This window comes from Narcine bancroftii, chromosome 5, assembly GCF_036971445.1.
Source record: "Narcine bancroftii isolate sNarBan1 chromosome 5, sNarBan1.hap1, whole genome shotgun sequence".
NCBI classification, from domain to species: Eukaryota; Metazoa; Chordata; class Chondrichthyes; order Torpediniformes; family Narcinidae; genus Narcine; species Narcine bancroftii.
Window position 1 is genome coordinate 97593450 of NC_091473.1, and position 21978 is coordinate 97615427.

The 21978-nt window shown below is 37.1% G+C and overlaps 1 protein-coding gene across 4 annotated transcripts in view; it reads right to left on the reverse strand.

Annotated features, from left to right (window-relative positions):
* Positions 1-2114: 2114 nt before the first annotated feature.
* Positions 2115-21978, reverse strand: part of efcab14 (EF-hand calcium binding domain 14) — a 79399-nt gene continuing 59535 nt past the window's right edge. For 2 of the 4 annotated variants that reach the window (XM_069938462.1, XM_069938461.1), the window contains 2 exons: positions 13728-13862; positions 7258-9082 (listed from right to left, as the gene is read on the reverse strand). In XM_069938462.1, coding sequence (XP_069794563.1) covers positions 8961-9082; positions 13728-13862 — 257 coding nt within the window. In that variant the 3' untranslated portion in view covers positions 7258-8960. Of the gene's footprint in view, positions 2410-7257; positions 9745-13727; positions 13863-21978 lie in introns of those variants that run through there. The other 2 variants (XM_069938460.1, XM_069938459.1) reach the window with 2 other exon arrangements.

A 21978-nucleotide genomic window follows, 5' to 3' on the forward strand; every position in this document is an offset into this window, starting at 1 on the left:
CCTCTATCTTTTTCAGGGTTTTCCGCTCAGAGGAATTGGTGCCCCCACATCAGACTGTGATGCAGCAGGTCACTACACTTTCTACCACACTTCTGTAGAAGTTTTTGATGTCATATAAAACTTCCACAAACTCCTGAGGAAGTACATGCTTTCTTTATGATGACACTAGTATGTTGGGTCCAGGAAAGGTCCTTCGAGATAGTGACTTCAGAAATTTAAATTTCCTTCCCCTTCTACCTCTGATCATCCAATGATCACTGGATTTTGTACTCCTCTTGTTTTCCCTTCCTAAAGTTCAGAAGCAGTTCTTTGGTTTTGGTGGCATTGATGGTGAGATTGCTGTTAATGCAGCATTCAACCAAGCTTTCAATCTTCTTCCTGTATGCTAACTCATTGCCCCTTTTTATTTAACTCAGTACATGGTATCATCAGAAAAACTTGTCGATGGTTCTATATTCCGAGCCACACAGTCTTTGGTATAAAGCAAGTGGACCAGATGTTTCCTTGGATTCACTCTCCTGAAGGCAAGCCTGCACATAATTCCCAGGTATTGACAGTAGAGGATCATCAGGGCCATGGGGTTGACCACCAACACAAGGAAGAACCACCCCCTCATGCTATCCATGAGTACTGAATATTTTCAGTCAGATGCAAGAAGTTCATTCATAGAAATCTACACTGTAACTTGCACTTGTGGTTTGTTTGAAACATTGTTTAACTCAATAACAACAATTTTAGGTTTAGCCTTTCAAATACCCACTCATAATCTCTGTCTTTTTTTTTCTGTTTGATTTGATACCCAAATTTTTGTGCACTCTTCCATTAAAAAAACACATTGAGTGGATGTTCCAGGGAAAAAAAAGATGCAGAGGAAGCTGTGAATGTTGATTTTTCTGGCAATATCCTTGAAGAAAGTGGTGAATAAAGCTGATGAGATTAGCATTTAGCTGACATGGTGGCTAGCAAATCAACATGAGGAGGAAAGGAAGGTCATCAGGTGGCTGTTCATTAGGCACCCTTCTGAGAATACTGAGAGAATAGATAAGAGAATTTTAATCTGGAACTACAGCAAGAGATGAGTAGCAAGTTAATAAAGATATAAAATGAGAGAAATAATTGCTTGCAAAGGTGAGTTAAGACAATGAATCTTTTTGTTTATCAACGAGGAAAAGCTAATGGGATCATAGCCAGAGTTAAAAGTCAATATATGCACAAATGTGGATACACCGAAATTTATTATAATGCCACTGATGTTATTAGCAGATAGGTTCATTTTTTAATGAATTGTTTAATTTATTGAATATTTAGGGTGCGGAAGCTATTGGAGAGGATTCTTGGGTACAGGACTTACAAGCATTTAGAGAAGTACATTCTTCTCAGGAATAGTTAGCATGGCTTCCTGAGGGGTAGTCATGACTCACAAGCCTAAATGAGTTTTTTGAGGAAGTATCAAAAGAAGTTGATGAAGATAGGGTGGCAGTTGTGGTGTGAATGGATTTTATTTTATTTTTAAAAAAGACTTATTTAATTGCAGTCCATTTCTGCTGCTCTCGAGGCCTCCCTCTGTAAAGCATTTGACAAGATCCCCCCCATGGAAGTCTCATTCAGAAAGTCATGGAACTTTGGCTGTGTGGATTCAGAATTGGCTTGCTTTCAGAAGCAGTGGGTAGTAGTGGTTGGAACGTATTCTCCTGAAGGTCAGTGACTAGTGATTGTTGCAAAGAGATGTGTGAACGAAGGACTCATCAGAGGACCGGTCTCTCTGGAAAGTGGAGAGGGGAGCAGGCCTAGCCACAGCTATTGGGTAACCTTCATTTTTTTCCATTCTCGTCTGGAATCTCCACTTTTTCCGGGAGATGGCTTTTTGCATGTTGAACCTACTCCTTGTGTGGTGTTCTGGATCTCTGGACTTGAAAGCCTATGATTCAATTCCTTTGTCGCAATTCCTTCATTTCCATAGCAGTCTCACTGCCCTGGAGAAGAACCTGTTTTTCAGCCTGGTGGTTCTGGCTCAGACAGTGCCTGCCATCATGTTTGGGACAAAGACCGCATTTTTGTCTTTATTTACCCTTGATCCACAGTTTTAAATATGTAATCAAACAATTCACATGTAATTGAAATGCACATTCCAGAATTTATTCAAGGTTATTTGTGTACATTTTGGTTTGACCATTTAGAAATTACAGCACTTTTTATGCATATTTCCTCCATTTCAGGGCATGATGTTTGGGATATTTAGCTTCAAAGGTGTTTGTGATTATCCAGGCATGTTTAATTGCATCATTGGTCTGGTTAAAAGAGAGCAAGGGTTGCTTCTAAGCATTTGATCACCTTTGCAGTCTGCATTTGCCATTTTCCACCATAAAAACTCGAGTTGTGTCAATGAACGTCAAAAAAGCCAATATGATGCTGCAAAACAAAAATAAAACAGTAAGGGTCATCGCCCAAACAGGATTACCAAAATCAACTGCTTGGATCATCATTAAGAAGAAAAAGCATATAGGTATGGATGTGTCCATGACTACTCTCTCCAGACAACTTCAAGAACAGAAATACAGCAGCTACACTGCAAGATGCAAATCACTAGTTAGCTACAGAAACAGGATAGCCAGATTACAATTTGTCAAGAAGTCTATACAAGAGCCTGTTGAATTCTGTAAAATGGTCTTGTGGACAGATGAGATCAAGATTAAACTGTATCAGAGTGATTGCAAGAGCAAAGTGTGGAGGCATAAAGGCACTGCCCAAGATCCAAAACATACCACCTCATCTGTGAAACATGGTGGTGGGGGTGTTATGGCCTGGCCATGTCTGGTCTGGCCATGTCTGCCTGCCACAGGAACTGGCACACTTCATTAATGATGTAACTGCTGATGGCAATAGCAAGGTGAATTCTGAGGTGCATAGAAACATCTTACGGATCAAGTTCAAGCAAATGCTTCTAAACCCATTGGACAGCGCTTCATCCTACAGCATGACAATGAACCCAAACATACTGCTAAAGCAACAAAGGAGTTTTTCAAAGCTAAAAACTGGAAAATTCTTGAATGGCCCATTCTGTCACCCTATCTAAATCCAAATGAGCATCCCTTCCATATGCTGAAGGAAAAAATTCAGGGGAAAAGTCCCCAAAACAAGCAGGAGATGAGAATGACTGCAGTAGAGGCATGGCAGAGCATCACCAGAGAAAATACTCAGCACCTGGAGATGTCTATGAACCACAGGCTTCAAACAGTCATTGCTTACAAGGGATATGCAATAAAATACTAAACATGACTCTATATTATATATAATATATAACATTGCTATGTCCCCAATATGATGGTCCTTGGAATGAGGAGACTATGTATAAAAAGTGCTGTAATTTCTATATGGTTAAACTCAAATGTATACAAATAACTTTCAACAAAATATGGAATGTGCACTTTAATCACATGAATTATTTGATTACAAATATAAAACTGTCAACCACAGTGGCAAATAAAAGAAAAAAATGTATTTTTCCCAAACTATGAAAAAATGATAGAATATTTACATAATCACAGACTATAAAGCTGCAATGAAAAAAGACAAATTAGCACAAAGCAAAGACAGTATGATGGCAATGGTGTGGGGTTCATTCAGGAGCCTGATAGCTAACAAAACTTCTTAGACTCCTTAATGTTGAGGCTTCCCCAGGATTTAGATTTTAATCTTATCTGAGAAGTGTATCATTTTAGATTAAATCAGAAAGGACTGCTTTCAGCCCTTTATGAACTATTTTTAAGATTTAGCGATAACTTCTTTAAGAAAGTTTGGAAGATGCATGAGATTCTATTTTGAAAAATGTACATTCATCCTCTCTCTGAGCTGGACGTTCCTTATTACAATTTAAAATAGTCCATAGGGCCCACTATTCCAAAGTTTAATTAGTTAAATTTTACCCCAATATATCCTCTAAGTGTGATAACTGTACAATTCAGGAAGGTACTTTATATATGTTCTGGTTAGGTCTCTCTCTTTGTCACACAATCTTTAATTCTTGATATAAATCTCTCTCCAAGCCCTTTTATCGCTATTTTTGGAATGAGTGGACCAATGGACTTAATTTTGACGCCATCTCAATCCCATGTTGTAACTTCTACTTCCCTGATTGCTAGACGGCTCATGTTGCTGTGGTGGAAAGATGTTGTCCCTCCCACACGTACACAGTGGTTATTGGATTTGATGGCACCCCTCTAGAGAAAATTAGGTGCTCAATTACTAAAACAAGTATTACATTTTTTTCTCTTTGGGTTTAAAAAAAATTATTTTTAAAATTTATAGATCAATTATTTTTGGTTGATACTAATTTTTATTCTCCATTTTCATTTCCTTTTTTGTGCTGAACATATTAGTGTTCAAGTTAATAGTTGGTGCCTGACTTTGACAGTAATCGCTCATACAATAGGTTGGGGTTAGAAATTAATTATACTCTTTTTTTCTTTTTCAAAAACCAATAAAAAGATTGAAAAAGGAGTCTGATAGTTGTCTTTAATCATGGTGCACAATTTCACACACTTGGTTGGGCATTTCCCTGATGGCAGGAGGAGAGTGTGTTTGGGGTGTGATGGGTCTTTTAGTATGTCGGATGTCTTTCCTATGCATTTGAAGATGTAATCGGAGTTCACAGAGGGAAAAGAAGTTAATGTTATTTTCTGGTAGGACCCACGCAGTGAATGGTAAGGATTTGGGGAATGTTGTCAAGCAGAGGGATTGGGTTTTAAAGAGAGATTTTGACATATTGGCTTCATGAATCAAAATTTGTACAGTTCTACAAGGCCAAATTTGGAGTATAGTGTGCAGTTTTTTTGTCATCTAACTACAGGAAAGATAAGAAAGAAAGAGTGCAGAGATTTACCAGGATGTTGCCTGGACTTCAGGAACTGAGTTATAGGAGAAGGTTAAAGAGGTTAGGACTTTATTCCATGGAGTGTACAAGACTGAGGGGAGATTTGACAGAGGTATTTAAAATTATGAGGGATAGACAGAGTACTGAGGGTGGGTGAGATACAAACTCGAGGAGATGGATTAAGAGTGATAGGGGAAAGGTTTAGAGAGAACATAAGGGGAAACTTCTTCACACAGGGAATGTGGAATGAGCTGGTAGCTGAAGTGGTGATTGCAGACTCAATTTTAACATTTAAGAAGAATTTGGATAGGTACATGGATGGGAGAGGTATGGAGGGCTATGGACTGGGTGCAAGTCAGTGGGACTAGGCAATAAAATGGTTCAGCACAGATTAGAAGGGCCAAAGGGGACTCTGTGCTGTAATGTTCTATAACATACAGGTACATAGTACCTTGAAAGTGGTATCACAACTAGGTAGGGTAATTTAAAAAAAAAGCTTTTGGCTTTTCATTAGTCAGTGTGTTGTATATAGAAACTCAGGGGTCATATTGCAGTTGGACAAGATGTTGGTGAGGCCCCAGTTGGAGAATTGTGTTCAGTTTTGGTGGTTTCCAACTGTGCTGTTGGAAAGAGGTTTGTCAAACTGAAGGCGGTGCAGAGAATAATGAGGATATTGCCAGGGTTCGGGACTCTGAACTGTAGAGAGAGGTTGATCAGGCTAGGGCATTCTTCCTCAGTGCACAAAAAGATGAGTTACCTCCATAGAGATATGCAAAATCATATGAGGAACAGAATAGATGAACACAGAGTCTTTTGCCAAAAGTTGGAGAATTGAGAACCAGAGGCCATTTTGCAGCCTATTTTTCCAGCTGGAAGTTCCCCCTTATGTTCCCACTAAACTTTTCTCCTTTCACTCTTAACCCATGTCCTCTGGTTTGTATTTCACCCACCCTCAAAGCCTATTTACTTTTACGCTGTCTATCCTACAGCAAGCTTTGAAAATTTACACTCTCCCCTACACTGCCAATTTTTGTCATTGCAAACTTGCTGATCCAATTTACTGCATTATCAGCCACATCTTTGATGTAGATGACAAACAATAATGAACTCAGCACTGATCAGAGGCAGACGACTAGAAAGCATGGTATGCAACATTTTGAAGGGCATGGATAGGACAGATGGCACAAAATTTTGCTCATAAGAGATGACAAAAAATAGAGCACAGAGGAATTTTGCAGGCGATTGGAGGAAGAATTTTGTTTAGAACATCGTGAATTCAGAATCTGAAAAGCAATGCCTGAGAAGATGGAGGAGACAGAAGCCTTCACAACATTCAAGAGTTTAGACAAATGCTTCAATTACCAGGATATGGGGGACTCTCACTTACCAGGGAATAGTATAGATGGGTGTTTGACAGTCAGTGAGGTGCCTTTTTCTGTGCTGCGTGGCTAGCTTAATGGAAATTTAATTACTTGTATTGAGGCAATGGATAGGACAAGAGACTTAATTGATTTATGAACCAGTTACATGAACAATTTAAAATGACCTTGAGAAAAGTTGAAGTTTAGGCAAAAATTGGTTAGTTGTTCAAGATCAGCCAGATATTTTCTATGGCTCCTTGTCTTTCTGGTTGAGAGTTCTGAGATCGACATTTGTATTAGTTTTACCTCAAAGGTTCATGCTACTATTCAAGCTGAGGAAAGCCACACATTTTAAGTGACCAAGAATTTGATAGATGAAATTTAATTTTCTATTTGCATAAATAGATTTCCCAGCCCTTATAGGGCCATTCTCTAGGACTCAACTTAGTGGAAAATGAAAACCAATGAAACTTGATTTCCTGTTTAATTATCTCCTCATATTTTAGGGGATGTACGAAATTGAAAGGGCTTCATTTAGCACAGTCTTTGGTCTTGGGTAGTTCAATACTTATTACCCGAAGAATGTTATGTAAAGCCTTAATATTCAATTTGCAGTGTCATGAGGAATCTTCATTAAATTTTGCAGAGTTTGAACAAAGAATTAATGAAATTCTAAATAAATGATTTTACTGAAAGATGTAGCTTCATAAGTATTAGATTTATCTTGACTTTTAACCTATTTACCAATAAATTCAATACAGAGTTTAATTTAAATGACAACGACATTTTATTCAATCTTATTCACAAACAGAAAAATAATATACAAAAAATCTTCCACTGATGTGCAAATTTGTTGGAAAAGGCAAATCAGATGTGGTGTTTGTCTTATTTTTAAATAAGCCAATTACATTAGTTCTTCTGTACTCTAGAGCCCAATAGTGTATTACTGATCACAATTATTCCATTTATAGATGTCACATATTAATATTTCACCAATGCTAATGGAGAATTTATTACACACACAAGTTTAAATATGGTGTTTTTATTGTCCAACAAATTATAAATATTTTGATCATTACATGATATAAAACATGCAAAACACATCATCAAAACAAATGGTTGTTACTTTGAACAACTACTTAATTTATTGCAGGAATACCATCTCAAAAAATATATTTTGCTGTATTGTGCACCACAAAGGAATAACTAAACATTTTAATTTTCACATTTTATGGACTACTACATATAGAGTAGTAACAAAATGTCCCAGCTCTAAAGCAGTCTCATTTAGGGCACTTGCCCAGTGTTTAGCTTTAAGCTTCAGGATTGGGTTATACTATGCAAATTAATTTACCTAACAACCAAGTGCAAACAACCTGAATTAATTTTTCCCTGTACCCAATTTACAAAATTAGAGCATTTCTTAAAATGTCTGAAGACAACACAAGTCCTGAAAAGATTGATATCTTATTGCTAGAATTCGAGGTCATTATTGGACAAGATCCATTAGTTTGCAATAAAGTTACAATTTTGATTAAAAATTTGTCCACAAAATACTATAATTCAATATAAAGATGACATTCAGGAACCAATGAAAATCAAGAAATCCAGCATTTTAGTATTGACAGTTAAAACTCTTGCACAATTGCCTCGTTAATTTCTGTAATTATGAAATGCATTGAAAGCAAGCATTTCATTCAGATTATAGAGTTTGGGATCTAAAGCCAATACCAAATGAAATCTCATTCCTAGCTGAGCATATACTAAAGACATCAGTTGCTAATTTTAATGCATATTTATTTCAACATTAGAAATATACTGTCAACTATATACATTTCCAATATACAATTATCTTTATATCATTAAAAGAAAGACAAAATTTATTCAAGTCAAATAAAACATCATACAAGTTTTATTGTCCTGTACACCACTTATTGTACATGTTAGCTCTGCAGGTCTTTACAAGCTCAAGCTCCAAAACAAATGACTGAATTACAGCAACTGAGAGACCTAAATTGGAGACTTGAATTAAAATACCCAGTTCATAAACTATGGAATGGTTTACAAAGAAAAATTGTCCAAATATAAGCTGTCAAAAAATACATTTATTTGTTATGACATTACATAGGCTTTGAGCTCTCAGTGTACCACAGGACACCAGAAACTTCACATAAACTTGCCAGATTCATAAAGAACATATAGAACATCCACCTACTGTGTGCAGTTCCAGTCACCCAGCTATAGGAAAGATGACATTAAGCGAGAAAAAAAACGCAGAACAAAATTTGAAAGGTTATTACCAGGACTGGAGGACTTGAATACGCTAGGACATTTCTTCCTCGACCCTAAGAGATGACCTGATAGAATCAGGAGGAGCATACACAAGGTGAATGGTCAGTCTTTATCCAAGGTTATGGGGGTCCAAAAAAGAGGGGGCACAGATATAAAGGGGATCTGAAAGGCACCTTCTTCACCCACAGGGTGGTGGTATGTGGAAAGAACTGTCAGAAGTGGTAGAGGCAGGTACAATTACGTTAAAGGAGAGATACGTGGACAGGAAAGGGATTATGGGTCAAATGCAGACAAATGGGACTAGTTTGGGAAGACAATTTGGTCGGCATGGAAGAGTTTGGTCAAAAGGCCTGTAAAACTCTGACTCTCCTGCCATTCAGTGCTAGTAAATATATCTCCAATTTTGCTCCCAAACAGCAGATTGAGAAGTGCAGGTATTAAAGGATGGGAGCCAAAATGAAAGCAGTCTTAATTACCCACACAAAAGTCATTCCACTTCCAGCATTATACGTGCAAGATATTTGTTGATAGCTCGAATTTTTGCAGCTGGCAGTGGCCTCTAGATCAGAAAATGCAAAGGTCAAGATAAACAGTCACAAATGACTACAGTCTTCAAGGCTGACCAGTTACATTTCACCAAGATTGTAGGTACAAAATAGTAGGTACAACCTTAAATTTGCCAAACGTTCTTCTCTCCAGTACCAGGGAAAGATTCAAAATATGAATTTACTTTAATCTCTACCCAAATTAATGGAAACTTATTTTATTCAAGAATCTTAATGTCTGAATAATGTTATGTTACACACTTTTATTAAGAGTGAAAGTTTACACAAAAACTTTACTTTGAATTATTCAATCCTTATTTAAGTGTCTCAATTCACTGCAGCCAGTTTCAATAAAAACTATTTTTGGGCAAGCTCAAAGTTAAAGTTAGTATTTAGAATAAATATTCCTCAGCAATTTTTGCACATAAGTGAAATACTGTTTAAAAGGTGCAATTGTAGCAATTAGAAGACTGTACTTGTTTTTTTTTTAATTAAAAAAAAACACTCCACTCATTCAATTTAATGTATTGTCCAGTCCCCTATGAACCAAATGCATCACTAAGTTCTGTTTGGGAAAATTTTCCATCTTTATTAGAATCAAACTGTCAAAATTCTTCTGGATCAGGATTCTGGATACCAAATAAATTGTAAAGATCTTGATAAGAAAGCTGGCCATCTGTAGATTTAAGGAACAGGTCCTTCAGAGTTGCAACATTAAAAGTAGTAGGTCATACAAAGTTTTAGAAGTGGCAGTATTAAAATAACTTAAAACAGAAAAATCATTACCCTTTAAGTTCAGGAACCAATACATGAAAACTATATGCAGCAGACTATGAACACACATGTTATTTGCATGAAAATGGATACAGGATACATGTTGAACTGCATGGTTTCAATATCCCCACATTTGAACTGCAGGCAAGTTATTTGGATCCATATTAAATGGGTTGTAGTGCAAGAGTGGTGTACAAGTGTGACTGCTAAAAGTTCAATTATGTATGAATAGGGTTCAATTCACTGGACAAGATAAATACTAAATCAAGTCGCTAAATACGAATCAAGTGTTGTAGAAAATATTAGAGCAGGAGGGGAACACCAACCTTGTATTATTGTATCAAGGAATCCATAATTTAAATATTTTAGATTGCATTTTTGAAATTAACAATAACATTTAAAAAACCAATGGATGAATAAATCAAAGTGCAAGATGGCACCCCAAATGGAAACTTCTACAGGTTTCCAGTATTCTGTGTCACTTGCTACTTTGTTAAAAGATGACAGATCTCAAATTTCAAATGTCCTGGCCATTTGTAGTCATACTCCTCAGGTGGTACTGCCGAGAAATAGGCCCTTCAGCTCATTGCAGCTGTGCTAACCGTTATAAAGATCTAACTTGGATTAATTCCATATCCCTCTATGTCTTCCTCTAGATGCCTCAAATGTTCCAGCAGCCACCACCTCTGGTGGTAGCTCCCTTTTTGAGTGAAAGAATTTACCCCCAGGTCTCCTTTAAATCTCTTGTGTTCATTCTTTGTCCTCCACTGTAAGAAAAAGATAATGGTATCTACTCTATCATGGTACTCCTAACTCTCCTTTGATTCAGGGAGAACAAATCCAGCCTACCCAATCACTCCTGAATACTCAAGCGCACCAATCCAGGTTGTATCCTTGTGAATCTTTTCTGCATCCTCTGTAGCTTAACCACATCCTTTCTATTGCATTGCTTCCAAAACAGCACATAATACTCCAATAGCAACCTCATCTGTCCAACTGTAACATGTATGAGCTCATACTCAGAGACTCAACCTATGAAGGCAAGTATAGCACATCTTGGTGGGGGGGTCCCATTTTTAGGGATCAAAGTACATTGTATTCCAATAGTTTTTCTGTTCAACAAAACCAGCAATAATTTCCCAATAAGAGCCCAACCTACAAATTCTTCAACTCCCATTGATGCTTGACTCCTTGAATTGTTTAACCCTCCCTTCAGTTAACTTGTGTTCGAATTCCCATGGATAACATAATAGCAGTGGAATAAAATACAGCAATCAACAAGACTGAAATAGAATCCATATAGAGAAAAAATAAACTATAACACCAGATGCCACCTAACAGTACAAAGATGTAGAGGGCAAATAAGCAAACAAATTAAGAAAATGAGTACCATGAAATTTAATAGGACATTTCACCCATTCAGAATGATTCAACTAGAGAGGCAGTTAAATGGAACAGAAATCTTTCATTGTATCCATGTCTTTTTAAAACATCTAATATGCAAGAAGCCCAACAATGAGAGGCTTTTCTGTTTGATTTCAAAATATGGAATTAATCATATTAAATAAAGGAGAGCATCTGGGTGGATGTTTTTCCATAATAGAAGTTACCGAAAATAGAATTTTACAACACAAATAAACTAAATAAGAATGAAATGAAAATGACTACATGTAGTCAGAGCCTAAGCAGCTAAAACAAGATAGGTACAATGTATTTAAATGATCATGAATCATAAAGTAAAACTGTAAAAATATCAAAACTGTTGTAGGATAAAAATGGGGAATATCAGAATTTTTAAAAAAGGTCACAAAAGGCTGTCAGGATTAAACTGAAAGAAATGTGATTTCATTAGTGCTATTTTCTTCAGGTGGCACAATGCAGTTTCATAGCTCTTGGTACCTGGATTCAGTCCTGACTTTTGCTGCCCTTATGCATTTTACTGGTTTTTCTTGTGGTTGCAGAGATTCAACTGCTCGGGTTTACCCCTCGCATCCCAAAGGTGTGCTGGTAGGTTAACAGGTGTAATATAAATTGCTTCTTAGTACATGTAGATTGTAAAAAAGAATCTCAGAAATAGTGTTGATGTCAGTGCGAGACCAAATTAGTTGCAGGAAAGTGAGGAAACTGTTGCTGATATTTAGTTTATTTGTTTGTTTTTTAAGCAGGACATTTTCCTTTGTTCCTTTGGGCACCATTGAATTACCATTGTGTTGTAAAGTTCTATTTTCAGTAACTTCTATTATGGAAAAACATCCACCCAGATGCTCTCCTTTATTTAATATGATTAATTCCATATTTTGAAATCAAACAGAAAAGCCTCCCATTGTTGGGCTTCTTGCATATTAGATGTTTTAAAAAGACATGGATACAATGAAGGATTTCTGTTCCATTTAACTGCCTCTCTAGTTGAATCATCTTGAGTGGGTGAAATGTCCCATTAAATTTCATGGTACTCATTTTCTGCTGTAGTTGGAGCCAATGAGGATACAATGAGTCAAATGACCACCATCTATGATGTAGTAAATACTTGCCTTGGGTATTTACTGGGGAGATCCAACATCTGAAGATGGAATTAGAAATGAGAGACCACATCTTATGAGGAGAAACATTAAATAACTTTATCCAACCTTTGATTAGGCTGTATCTTGTTAAAAATGGGAAAATGCATTACACATAACCTGACTATTGTGGTGAGCACCATTTCTCCCACTGGTTTCCTTCCAATTCCAAAAGATATTGAAGGGTGAAGTCAGCCTAACTTATCCAAGCTACTCCCATTAGGCCTCAACATTTATCCATGCTATCTGTCCAAATGCCTTTAAACACTGCAACTGTACTGGTGCTACCACTTTGTCTGGCTGCTAATGCTATATACAGTACTTACTGCCCTCTCTGAATGAAAAAAAAACTTGCACCTCAGGCTGCCTTAAATTTGTTCTCTCTTGCCTTAAACCTATAGCATCTGTAACCATATAACCATTTTTGGAGCGGAAACAGGCCATGTTGGCCTTTTGAGTCCGCACCGGTTCACTGATTTTGTGCGCCTGAAAGGCAAAAGACTGGTTAACGCCCACACATTCCACTCGGATCGCCTCGATGCCACGGATGCCAGCAAACCCGAAATCGCTGCCATCGCCGCTCCCAGAGATGAGAATTCCAGCAGACTCGATGAGTTCCCCTCCATCCTGCAGCCACAGTTCAACGCTGCCTTACCCCAGCACGGGGTATAACATCACATCTCCACACAAGGCCCCCCGCCTCTTCAAGGAAACTGTTTAGCCTCTTTGGCTCCAAGGTATACAGTCCAAGCTTCTCCAGTTTCTCTTTGTACCTCAATCCAGGAATCATCCTCATGAATCTTTCTAACTTCATCAGATTTTTTCAGAACTGCAAACACTCCAAATACAGTCTCACCTATATTTGTAATGTTACGTCGCAACTCTCGTTCGATAACCCACCCAAAGAAGTCTATCACCCTGCCTATGCATTTTACCATTTTCATTGAAACTATGTTCTTGGATCTCTAGGTCTTTTGTTTCTATGAATCCCCAGGGCCCTGCCATACATTATGAATGTGCTGCCTGAGTTTAACTTGTATTCTTCAGTATTGTTCGAAAATAAAAAAAAACAAGAAATTTCACTAAATTTAATCAGGCTATCAAGTTAAAATTTCCTGTATTTAAATATTCTCCAACCACTTTCCATTCATTTGAATTGTGCAAATTCAATTCGGACCCTGTGAACATTGAAGCAAACTATTCCAGATATCACCACCGATTATGCCAAGATCCAAAACACTGATCTCAAAGTGCAAAATTTCAAATAATGCACATGGTTTGAATTTTATGAAGGTTAATGCATCCCTAGAATAGTTGTAAAACTCACCTTTTAAACTTGCATTCCTAGGTAAAATCAGGTGTTTTAATTTGACATTTCTTTTACTGATTTTATTAGCCACTGTTTTTACTGGGAATCTTGGAGAAACCAAGGGGTTCATGGTCGAAGTCGAGTTTCTGTTATCTGTAAAACAAAAATACAGTTGCAAATAATTATTTATTTAATCCTCACATCCAGACTTTAGGGAAAATTTTAGGACTCAAATGTAGAATTGGGCTACTCTGTTCAGCTGGTTTCTGCTTACTTGTATGCCACACCAATTATTTTATTACCCTACCTTCATCTTTTTTCTCCTCTTTCTTGTATTTGGATCAAGCCTTCTTTGAAATACTTATACTATTTCTATCATGCAGAAAATTATCTGAAATGTTTTGATCTGCTATCTTATTTATACCTTTGTTCGATTTGCCCAAAATTTGAGATTTTCCACATTCACCTTGACTAATCATAAAAACATAGAAGATAGGAGCAGGAGTAGGTCATTCGGCCCTTCGAGCCTGCTCTGCCATTCAATGAGATCATGGCTGATCTTAAAGTTCAGTACCCCGTCCCTGCCTTCTCTCCATAACCCCTAATTTCCTTATACTGAAGAAATATATCAAATTCCCTCTTAAATATATTCAATGAACCTGCCTCTACTCTCTGTGGCAATGAATTCCACAGATTCACCACCCTCTGGGCAAAGAAATTCCTCCTCATCTCCTCGAACCATGGCCCTGGGTTCTGGACTCCCCCACCATTGGAAACATCCCTTCCGCATCCATTCTGTCCAGTCCTGCCAGAATTTTATTTGTCTCTATGAGATCCCCTCTCAATCTTCTAAACTCCAGCGAGTACAATCCCAATTTGCGCAATCTTTCCTCATAAGTCATTCCTGTCATTCCAGGTATCAGCCTGGTGAATCGCCTCTGCACTCCCTCCATTGCAAGAACATCCTTCCTCAGATAAGGTGTCCAAAACTGCACACAATACTCCAGGTGTGGTCTCACCAAGGCCCTGTACAGCTGCAGTAAGGTATCCTTATTCCTATACTCAAACCCTCTTGATATGAAGGCCAACATACCATTTGCCTTTTTAACTGCCTGCTGTACCTGTATGCTCGGCTTCAGTGACTGGTGCACAAGAACCCCTAGGTCTCTCTGCACTTCCCCATCTCCCAATCTATTGCCATTCAAATAGTAATCTGCCCTCCAGTTTGTATTACCAAAGTGGATAACTTCACATTTATCCACATTGCAGTGCATTTGCCATGTATCTGCCCAGTCCCCCAATTTATCCAAATCACACTGGAGCTTCCTGACCCCCTCCTCAGTGAACACAACCCCTCCTAGCCTAGTGTCGTCTGCAAATTTGGAGATATTACATCCAATCCCCTCATCCAGATCATCCCATAATTTTAAAGAGCGGAGGTTTCCAAAATATTCTCTTTTCTAAAACACTAATCTTCTTTGATACAGTATTCAATTCTCCTTGCATGTCCAAAATTTTATGCAAATGTCATGTTTTCTCAAATATTTCTCCTCTTCCCTTCCTCCATAAACTAATCATAGTCCTGGATTTGCACTCTTCATCTTTAGAAATATACATTTACCTGTGTTTCCTGAACTCATTGCTTATCTCTTTTAGTTTCTTGACTTCAAAGAAACAAGTGAATTTTTAAATTTCTTACTTAACCATATAACCATTTATGGAGCGGAAACAGGCCATGTTGGCCTTTCGAGTCCGCACCTAAATTAGCCAAAATTATGTATGTATCACTTGCTCCAGTTAGTGATATTGTAAACAACCTCCCATCACCAATTTAATTTATAATTTGACATTTTTTGCTCCAATTTAATCCTTTAAATGGTAATGAAAGTGTCAGCACAGATTCCTGTGACCACATTTCTTAGGATACCTCTTTAAATCAAGCATCTATTTTAATTGTATTAGTCATTCTTTAATCCATTCTGGCATCCATCCCAACTCCATATCTTTCAGCTTTGTTGCAACACCTTACTGAAGGCATCCAGAATACTCACACTTAACCACTGCTCCAGTAATTCCATGGACTGGTATTTCTTGCCCAAAGTCCCAAATTTACCTTCTTGGTCTTTAATGTCAACTTGCACTACACTGAAGGCTGTTTCTGAGAATATGCAATAAATTATAAACACTTGTACTGGGAAGTATGTCCAATGAACCTACTGCACTGGGGATAACAGAACAGAGAGAACATTCAGATTTGACAGATTTAACAGCTAGCTAGAGCAGTGGTTTTCAAACTGTTTCTTTTCACTCACATACCACCTTAAATAATTCCTTACTAATCACAGAGTACCTATGGCATAGGGATTATTTAAGATGGTATGTGAGTGGAAAGAAACGGTTTAAAAACCACTGGCTTAGAGTATTGGGCTTTGATGGCATATGAAGCTCTTTTGTTATCCTAGGATTGCTCTTTGAACTGATACTGTTTACATGCACATTGGCTTTCCATGGTGCAGAATCTTGAGACTGAAGATCAGAGATCAAGTTCACAACTGTATAATTTGCACAAGGTATGTTCAAACTTGCCTTATGGTTACAGTAGCACAAGTAAGTTCTGGCCTTCATATATTAAAATCAAATGGAATAGTCAGCAGAATAATTAAGTAAATTGAAATTCTTTTGTCAAAAGTTTTCCATCGTAACCATTAATATACATAAATATATAATTTCCTTGATATTTTGATAGGGAATCTAGCAATTCAAGTCCATCTGTTTTGTACAGAAAATATCTTTGAAAATGTTCAAAGGCAGTAAAAGGCCACATTTGTTAAGGTATTGAAATTAAAGAAATCCAGCATGGTTCTATGAAAAGAAAGTAATGTTTGATCTCTTTATTGGAGTTATTTTCAGTAACCTGTTCTGTAGATACAAGGGAACTGATGGATAGAAGTACAGTATTCCACAAGGCTTGTGATGCCAGAAGGTTGCACTGCAGAAAATAATGCTCATGTTAAAAGGTACACATTGACTAATGGTATACAAATTTGGCATAATTTTTTTTGGGATGAAGCAATGTGCGGTTTGCCACTTGGATCCTGCCTGATGGAGTTTTGACAACAGGTATAAATGCTAAAGTCATTAGACAAAGATAGGAAGGAAAGCAAGGTATAAAGAGGACAGAAGGAGGCTTCTAAAGGATACTGTTATAGTAAGTGAGTAGGCTGAGATGTGACAAATTGAGTAGATTTGGGGAAAATGCTGAATTGTTCATTTTGGCAGAAAAAAAGAGTACTACCTAAATGTTGCAGATTGGAGGAAAAGCTTCAAAACCCCAAATCTAATGAGGAAAATCATTAAGCAGTACTTCCATCCAAGAGCAGAACAAAAGGCTCTCAATGCTACCTGGTTGATTCTTCACTTAATCGATTTTCAAACTGATCATTGATACCAATGTATTTACTTTTAAAATCAATATCAAATTGCCTTTACATCTCAATGTCATTTGAACAATAAAAGGAACAATTCAACTGCAACAACCTCAATTAGAATTCAGAATTATTGTCAGAGTACATAAATGACATCACCTTGAGATTCTTCTTCCTGCAGGTGAGGTAGCATTACTACTTATTTGTAGTGCAAAATAAACTGCACACAATGTACACTTGTAAACAACTGACTGCAATAGAGAGGAAAGAACAAAGTGCAAAAGTATGAGTCTTTAAAAGAGTCCCTGATTGAGTTTGTTGTCGAGTCTAATGCTGGAGGGGTAGCAGCTCTTTCTGAACCTTGTGGCACCTATACCTCTTTCCTATTGGAAGCAGCGAGAACAGAGCATGTGCTGGGTGTAGTGGATCCTTGATGATTGCTGCTGCTCTCCCATGGCAGCGTTCCCTGTAGATGTTCTTGATGGTGTGAAGGGGTATTTCTGTGATGTCCTGGGCTGAGTCCACTACCTTTTACATGGCTTTACACTCAGGGGAATTAGTGACCCCATACCAGACTGTGATGCAGTGGGTCAGCACACTTTCTAGCACACGTATGTAGAAATTTGCCAGGGTTTCCAATGTCATACCAAACTTTTGCAAACTCCTGAGGAAGTAAAGGAGCTAGATACCTTAATTGTGCTGCTGTATAATAATTTTTAGAGTTTTGTAACCGCAAACCATCTTGGTTGTACCTCTCTGTTAATTTATCTAACGCTATCCTTGGTCCCCCCCACCTTTCCATAAAAATTTCCTTATTATTCTCTTTCGTTCATTAAAGAATTTCTCTGTTAAGGGAATTGGTAACGATTGAAATAAGTATTTTATCCTTGGGAAGACATTCATTTTAATGCAATTTACCCTCCCTATCAACGTTAGCAGTAATTCTTTCCAATGTTCTAAGTCTTCCTGCAATTTCTTTATTAGTAGCTGATGATTTAGTTTGTACAAGTGGCTTAAATTATTATCTATTCTAATACCGAGACATCAGATTGCTTGTGTTTGCCATTTAAATAGTGATTCTTTTTTAAATTCTGTATAATCTGCATTACTCATTGGCATCATTTCACTTTATTTGCATTGATCTTGAACCCCGATATTTCTTCAAATTCCTTCAATTTCTTATGTAGTTCTTTTATTGATATTTCTGGTTCTGTTAAGTATACTATGATGTCATCTGCAAATAAACTGATTTTATATTCCTCCTCCTTTATTTTTATCCCTTTTATTTTATTTTCTGTTCTTATCAGTTCTGCCAATGGTTCTATTGCTAAAGCGAACAGTGAGAGAGATAGTGGATATCCCTGCCTAGTTGACCTGCTTAATTTAAATTGGTTTGATACATATCCATTTACTGTTACCTTCGCCAATGGGCCATTATATAATGCTTTAATCCAATTAATATATTTCTCTGGTAGATTGAACCTCTGCAATACTTTGAATAAATAATTCCATTCTACCCTGTCAAAGGCTTTTTCTGCGTCTAAAGCAACAGCCACTGTTGGCATCTTATTTCCTTGAACTGCATGAATTAAATTAATAAATTTACAGACATTATCCGCTGTTCGTCTTTTCTTAATAAATCCAGTTTGATCTTGTTTTACTATTTTTGGTACACAGTCAGCCAATCTGTTTGATAATAATTTTGCTATTATCTTATAATCTGAATTAACTAGAGATATTTGTCTATATGATGCTGGTGTTAGTGGATCCTTCCCCATCTTTGGTATTACTGTAATTATTGCTGTCTTACATGAATCTGGCAAGTTTTGTGTTTCTTCTATCTGGTTCATTACTTCCAGGAGAGGAGGAATTAATAACTCTTTAAATGTTTTATAAATCCATCCTCTCCAGGTGTTTTATTGTTCAGCAGCTTTTTTTAATATATCCTGTACTTCCTCTATTTCAAATGGTTTTATCAGTTTGTTTTGCTCCTCTTCTTGCAATTTCGGCAGTTCAATTTTAGCTAAAAACTCTTCTATTTTATCACATTTTCCCCTCGTTCTCAGTTTGGTATAATTGTTCATCAAATTCCTTAAAGTTCTCATTAATCTCCATTGGATTATATGTGATTTGTTTGTCTTTTTTCCTTGATGCCAATACAGTTCTTTAAGCTTGTTCTGTTTTAAGTTGCCAGGCTAATATTTTGTGTTTTTGTTTCTCCTAGCTCATACTTTTGCTTTATTTTCATTATGTTCTTCTCCACCTTATACATTTGTAATGTTTTGTATTTTATTTTTTTGTCCGCCAATTCTCACCAGATTGGACTAAGATAGAGCTAGATAAAATAAGGGAGAAGGTACCGGAATATATACTTTATAAGTGGGATGAAAAGCTTGTATGATATAAAAGCTCACCAGTATTGCATCATTTACTCAATATATGGAAGAAGATTAACTTAGAAAGGAAAAAAAACAAATTACCAAATACCAAAATTATTATTGACACAAAATCAGCTAATCCCTTTTACAATAGATAACCTTTCCTTTAGAGAATGGGAGAGAAAAAGAATTAAAAGAATAGAAAATTGTTTTTTGGGAAATAATTTATTAACATTTGAACAAATGAAATACAAATATGGAACAACTCATGGTACAATGTTTGCATACCATCAACTGAAAACCTACTTAAAGGATAAATTGGGAAACAGACTGAGATTACCAGAAGGAAGCAGCTTTGAATATGTGATTACAGACACAATGATAATTAAAAGATTTATAACGAACATACACATCAAGCTGCAAGAGAAGGAAAATGATGAAATAAGCTATAAACCCAAACAAAAGTGGGAAAAAGATTTAAACATTAAGATAAAAAATGAAACATGGGAAAAGTTATGCTCTGGAACTATGAAAAATATAATGAACACAAAGTTACACATGATACAGTATAATTGGTTACTCAGGTTATATATCACGCCCCAAAAGTTAAATAAATGGGATTCCACATTATCAGATAGATGTTTTCGCTGTTAAGAAGGAAACGGGAACAACAGTAAATGCAATTTGGGCATGTGAGAAAGTTTTGGGAAGATCTAAATTAGGTATTAAATAAAATCACAAAAAGCAACATACCAAAAAATCCAGAGATCTTTCTTCTAAGTAATATAAGAAGAATTAGGCCTCAAACTGGATGAAGCGCAAAAAGGATTTATTATGATAGCCTTAGCTGTAGTAAAAAAAAATGTATAATGTCAACCTGGAAATCAGAAGAGAGCCTGAGAGTACAGCAATGGTACATGGAAATGAATAAATGTATTCCATTGGAAAAAATAACACAATTTAAAAAATAAAGTCACATTATTTGAGCAAATTTCGGAGCCGTACGTGGAACATAACAGAGAGGACTTGCTTCGGACCTCCACCCCCTAAAATGATAACGAAGACAAAATGACTTGATCCGGTGTGTAAAAGTAGATGACACATTTTTCTTGTTTATTTTCATTGTGCGATGACATTGTTTAATGGTTTTATTGTATTGTGAACGTTTAATGGGTTAGGAGGGGGGGAGGGAGGTAGGGTAGAGAAAATGCCACTGTGTATATTTAAGAGGGAAATGTTTGTATGTATTTTGATTGATATGATTCACAGTGTGAAAAAAAAAGGAAGTAGAGGTGCTGATATGCTTTCCTCACAATACCATAAGTGTACTGGGTCCAGGAAAAATCCTCCGGGATTAAATTTACTCACCCTCTCCTCCTCTGATCACCCAATGATCAATGGATTGTACACCTCTAGTTTTCCTTTCTTGAAGTGAAAAGAGCAGGGGGCTAAGAATGCAGCCCTGCAATTCTCCAGCACTGTTGGAGATTGTGGAGATGTTATCATTCCTCACTGATTGTCGTCGGAAGGTGAGGAAATCCAGGATCCAGTTACACACTAGGGTTTTGAGGCCTAGGTCTTGGAGTTTGCTGATCAGTTTTGAGGGGATGATGGTGTTAAGTGCCAAACTGTAGTTGATAAAGAGCATCCTGATGTATGCATCTTTACTGTCCAGGTGTGTAGAGCCAGTGAGATGGCTTCTGCTGCAGACCTATTGTTATGATAGGCAAATTTGAATGGATCCATGTCACCACTCAGAGAAGAGCTGATATGCTTCAACACCAGCCTTTCAAAACACTTCATCATTGTTGATGTGAGTTCCACTGGTTGTCATTTAGGCAGGTTACCCCACTTTTCTTGCGCACCAGTACGATTGATGCCTGTTTGAAACAGGTGCGTACCCTACCCTGCCAGAGTGTGAGATGTTGAAGAATTCTATGAATACATTGGCAAGTTGGTCAGCACAGTTTTAATACTAAGCCAAGTACTCCATCCGGTCCACATGCTCTCCTCAGATTCACTCTCCAGAAGGCAGCCCGCATGTCATTCTTGGATATAGACGGGAGAGGATCATCAAGGGACATAGGGGTTGACAGTGGTTGTTCTTTCCTGTGCTTGTGGTCAAATTGGGTATAGAAGGCATTAAATTTGTCAGGAAGTGAAGCTTTGCTGTCTCCTACTGCAATGGATTTTGTTTTGTAGCAGGTTATGTCATTTATGTCTTGGCATAACAATCCCTTGTGGTTTCCATTTTCATCTGGAAACTCCACTTCACCCAGGAGTTGGATTCTGCAGGTCATACCTACTCCTTCTGTAGTGATCTGGCTCTCAGCAGGTTCCAGATTTCATTGTTCATCCAGGGCTTCTGGTTGGGGAAAACCCTGAATGATTTGGTGGGGAAACACTTGCAAACAGCTGTTTTGATAAAGAGCTGATAGCCCTGGTGTAATCATTCAGATACTCATC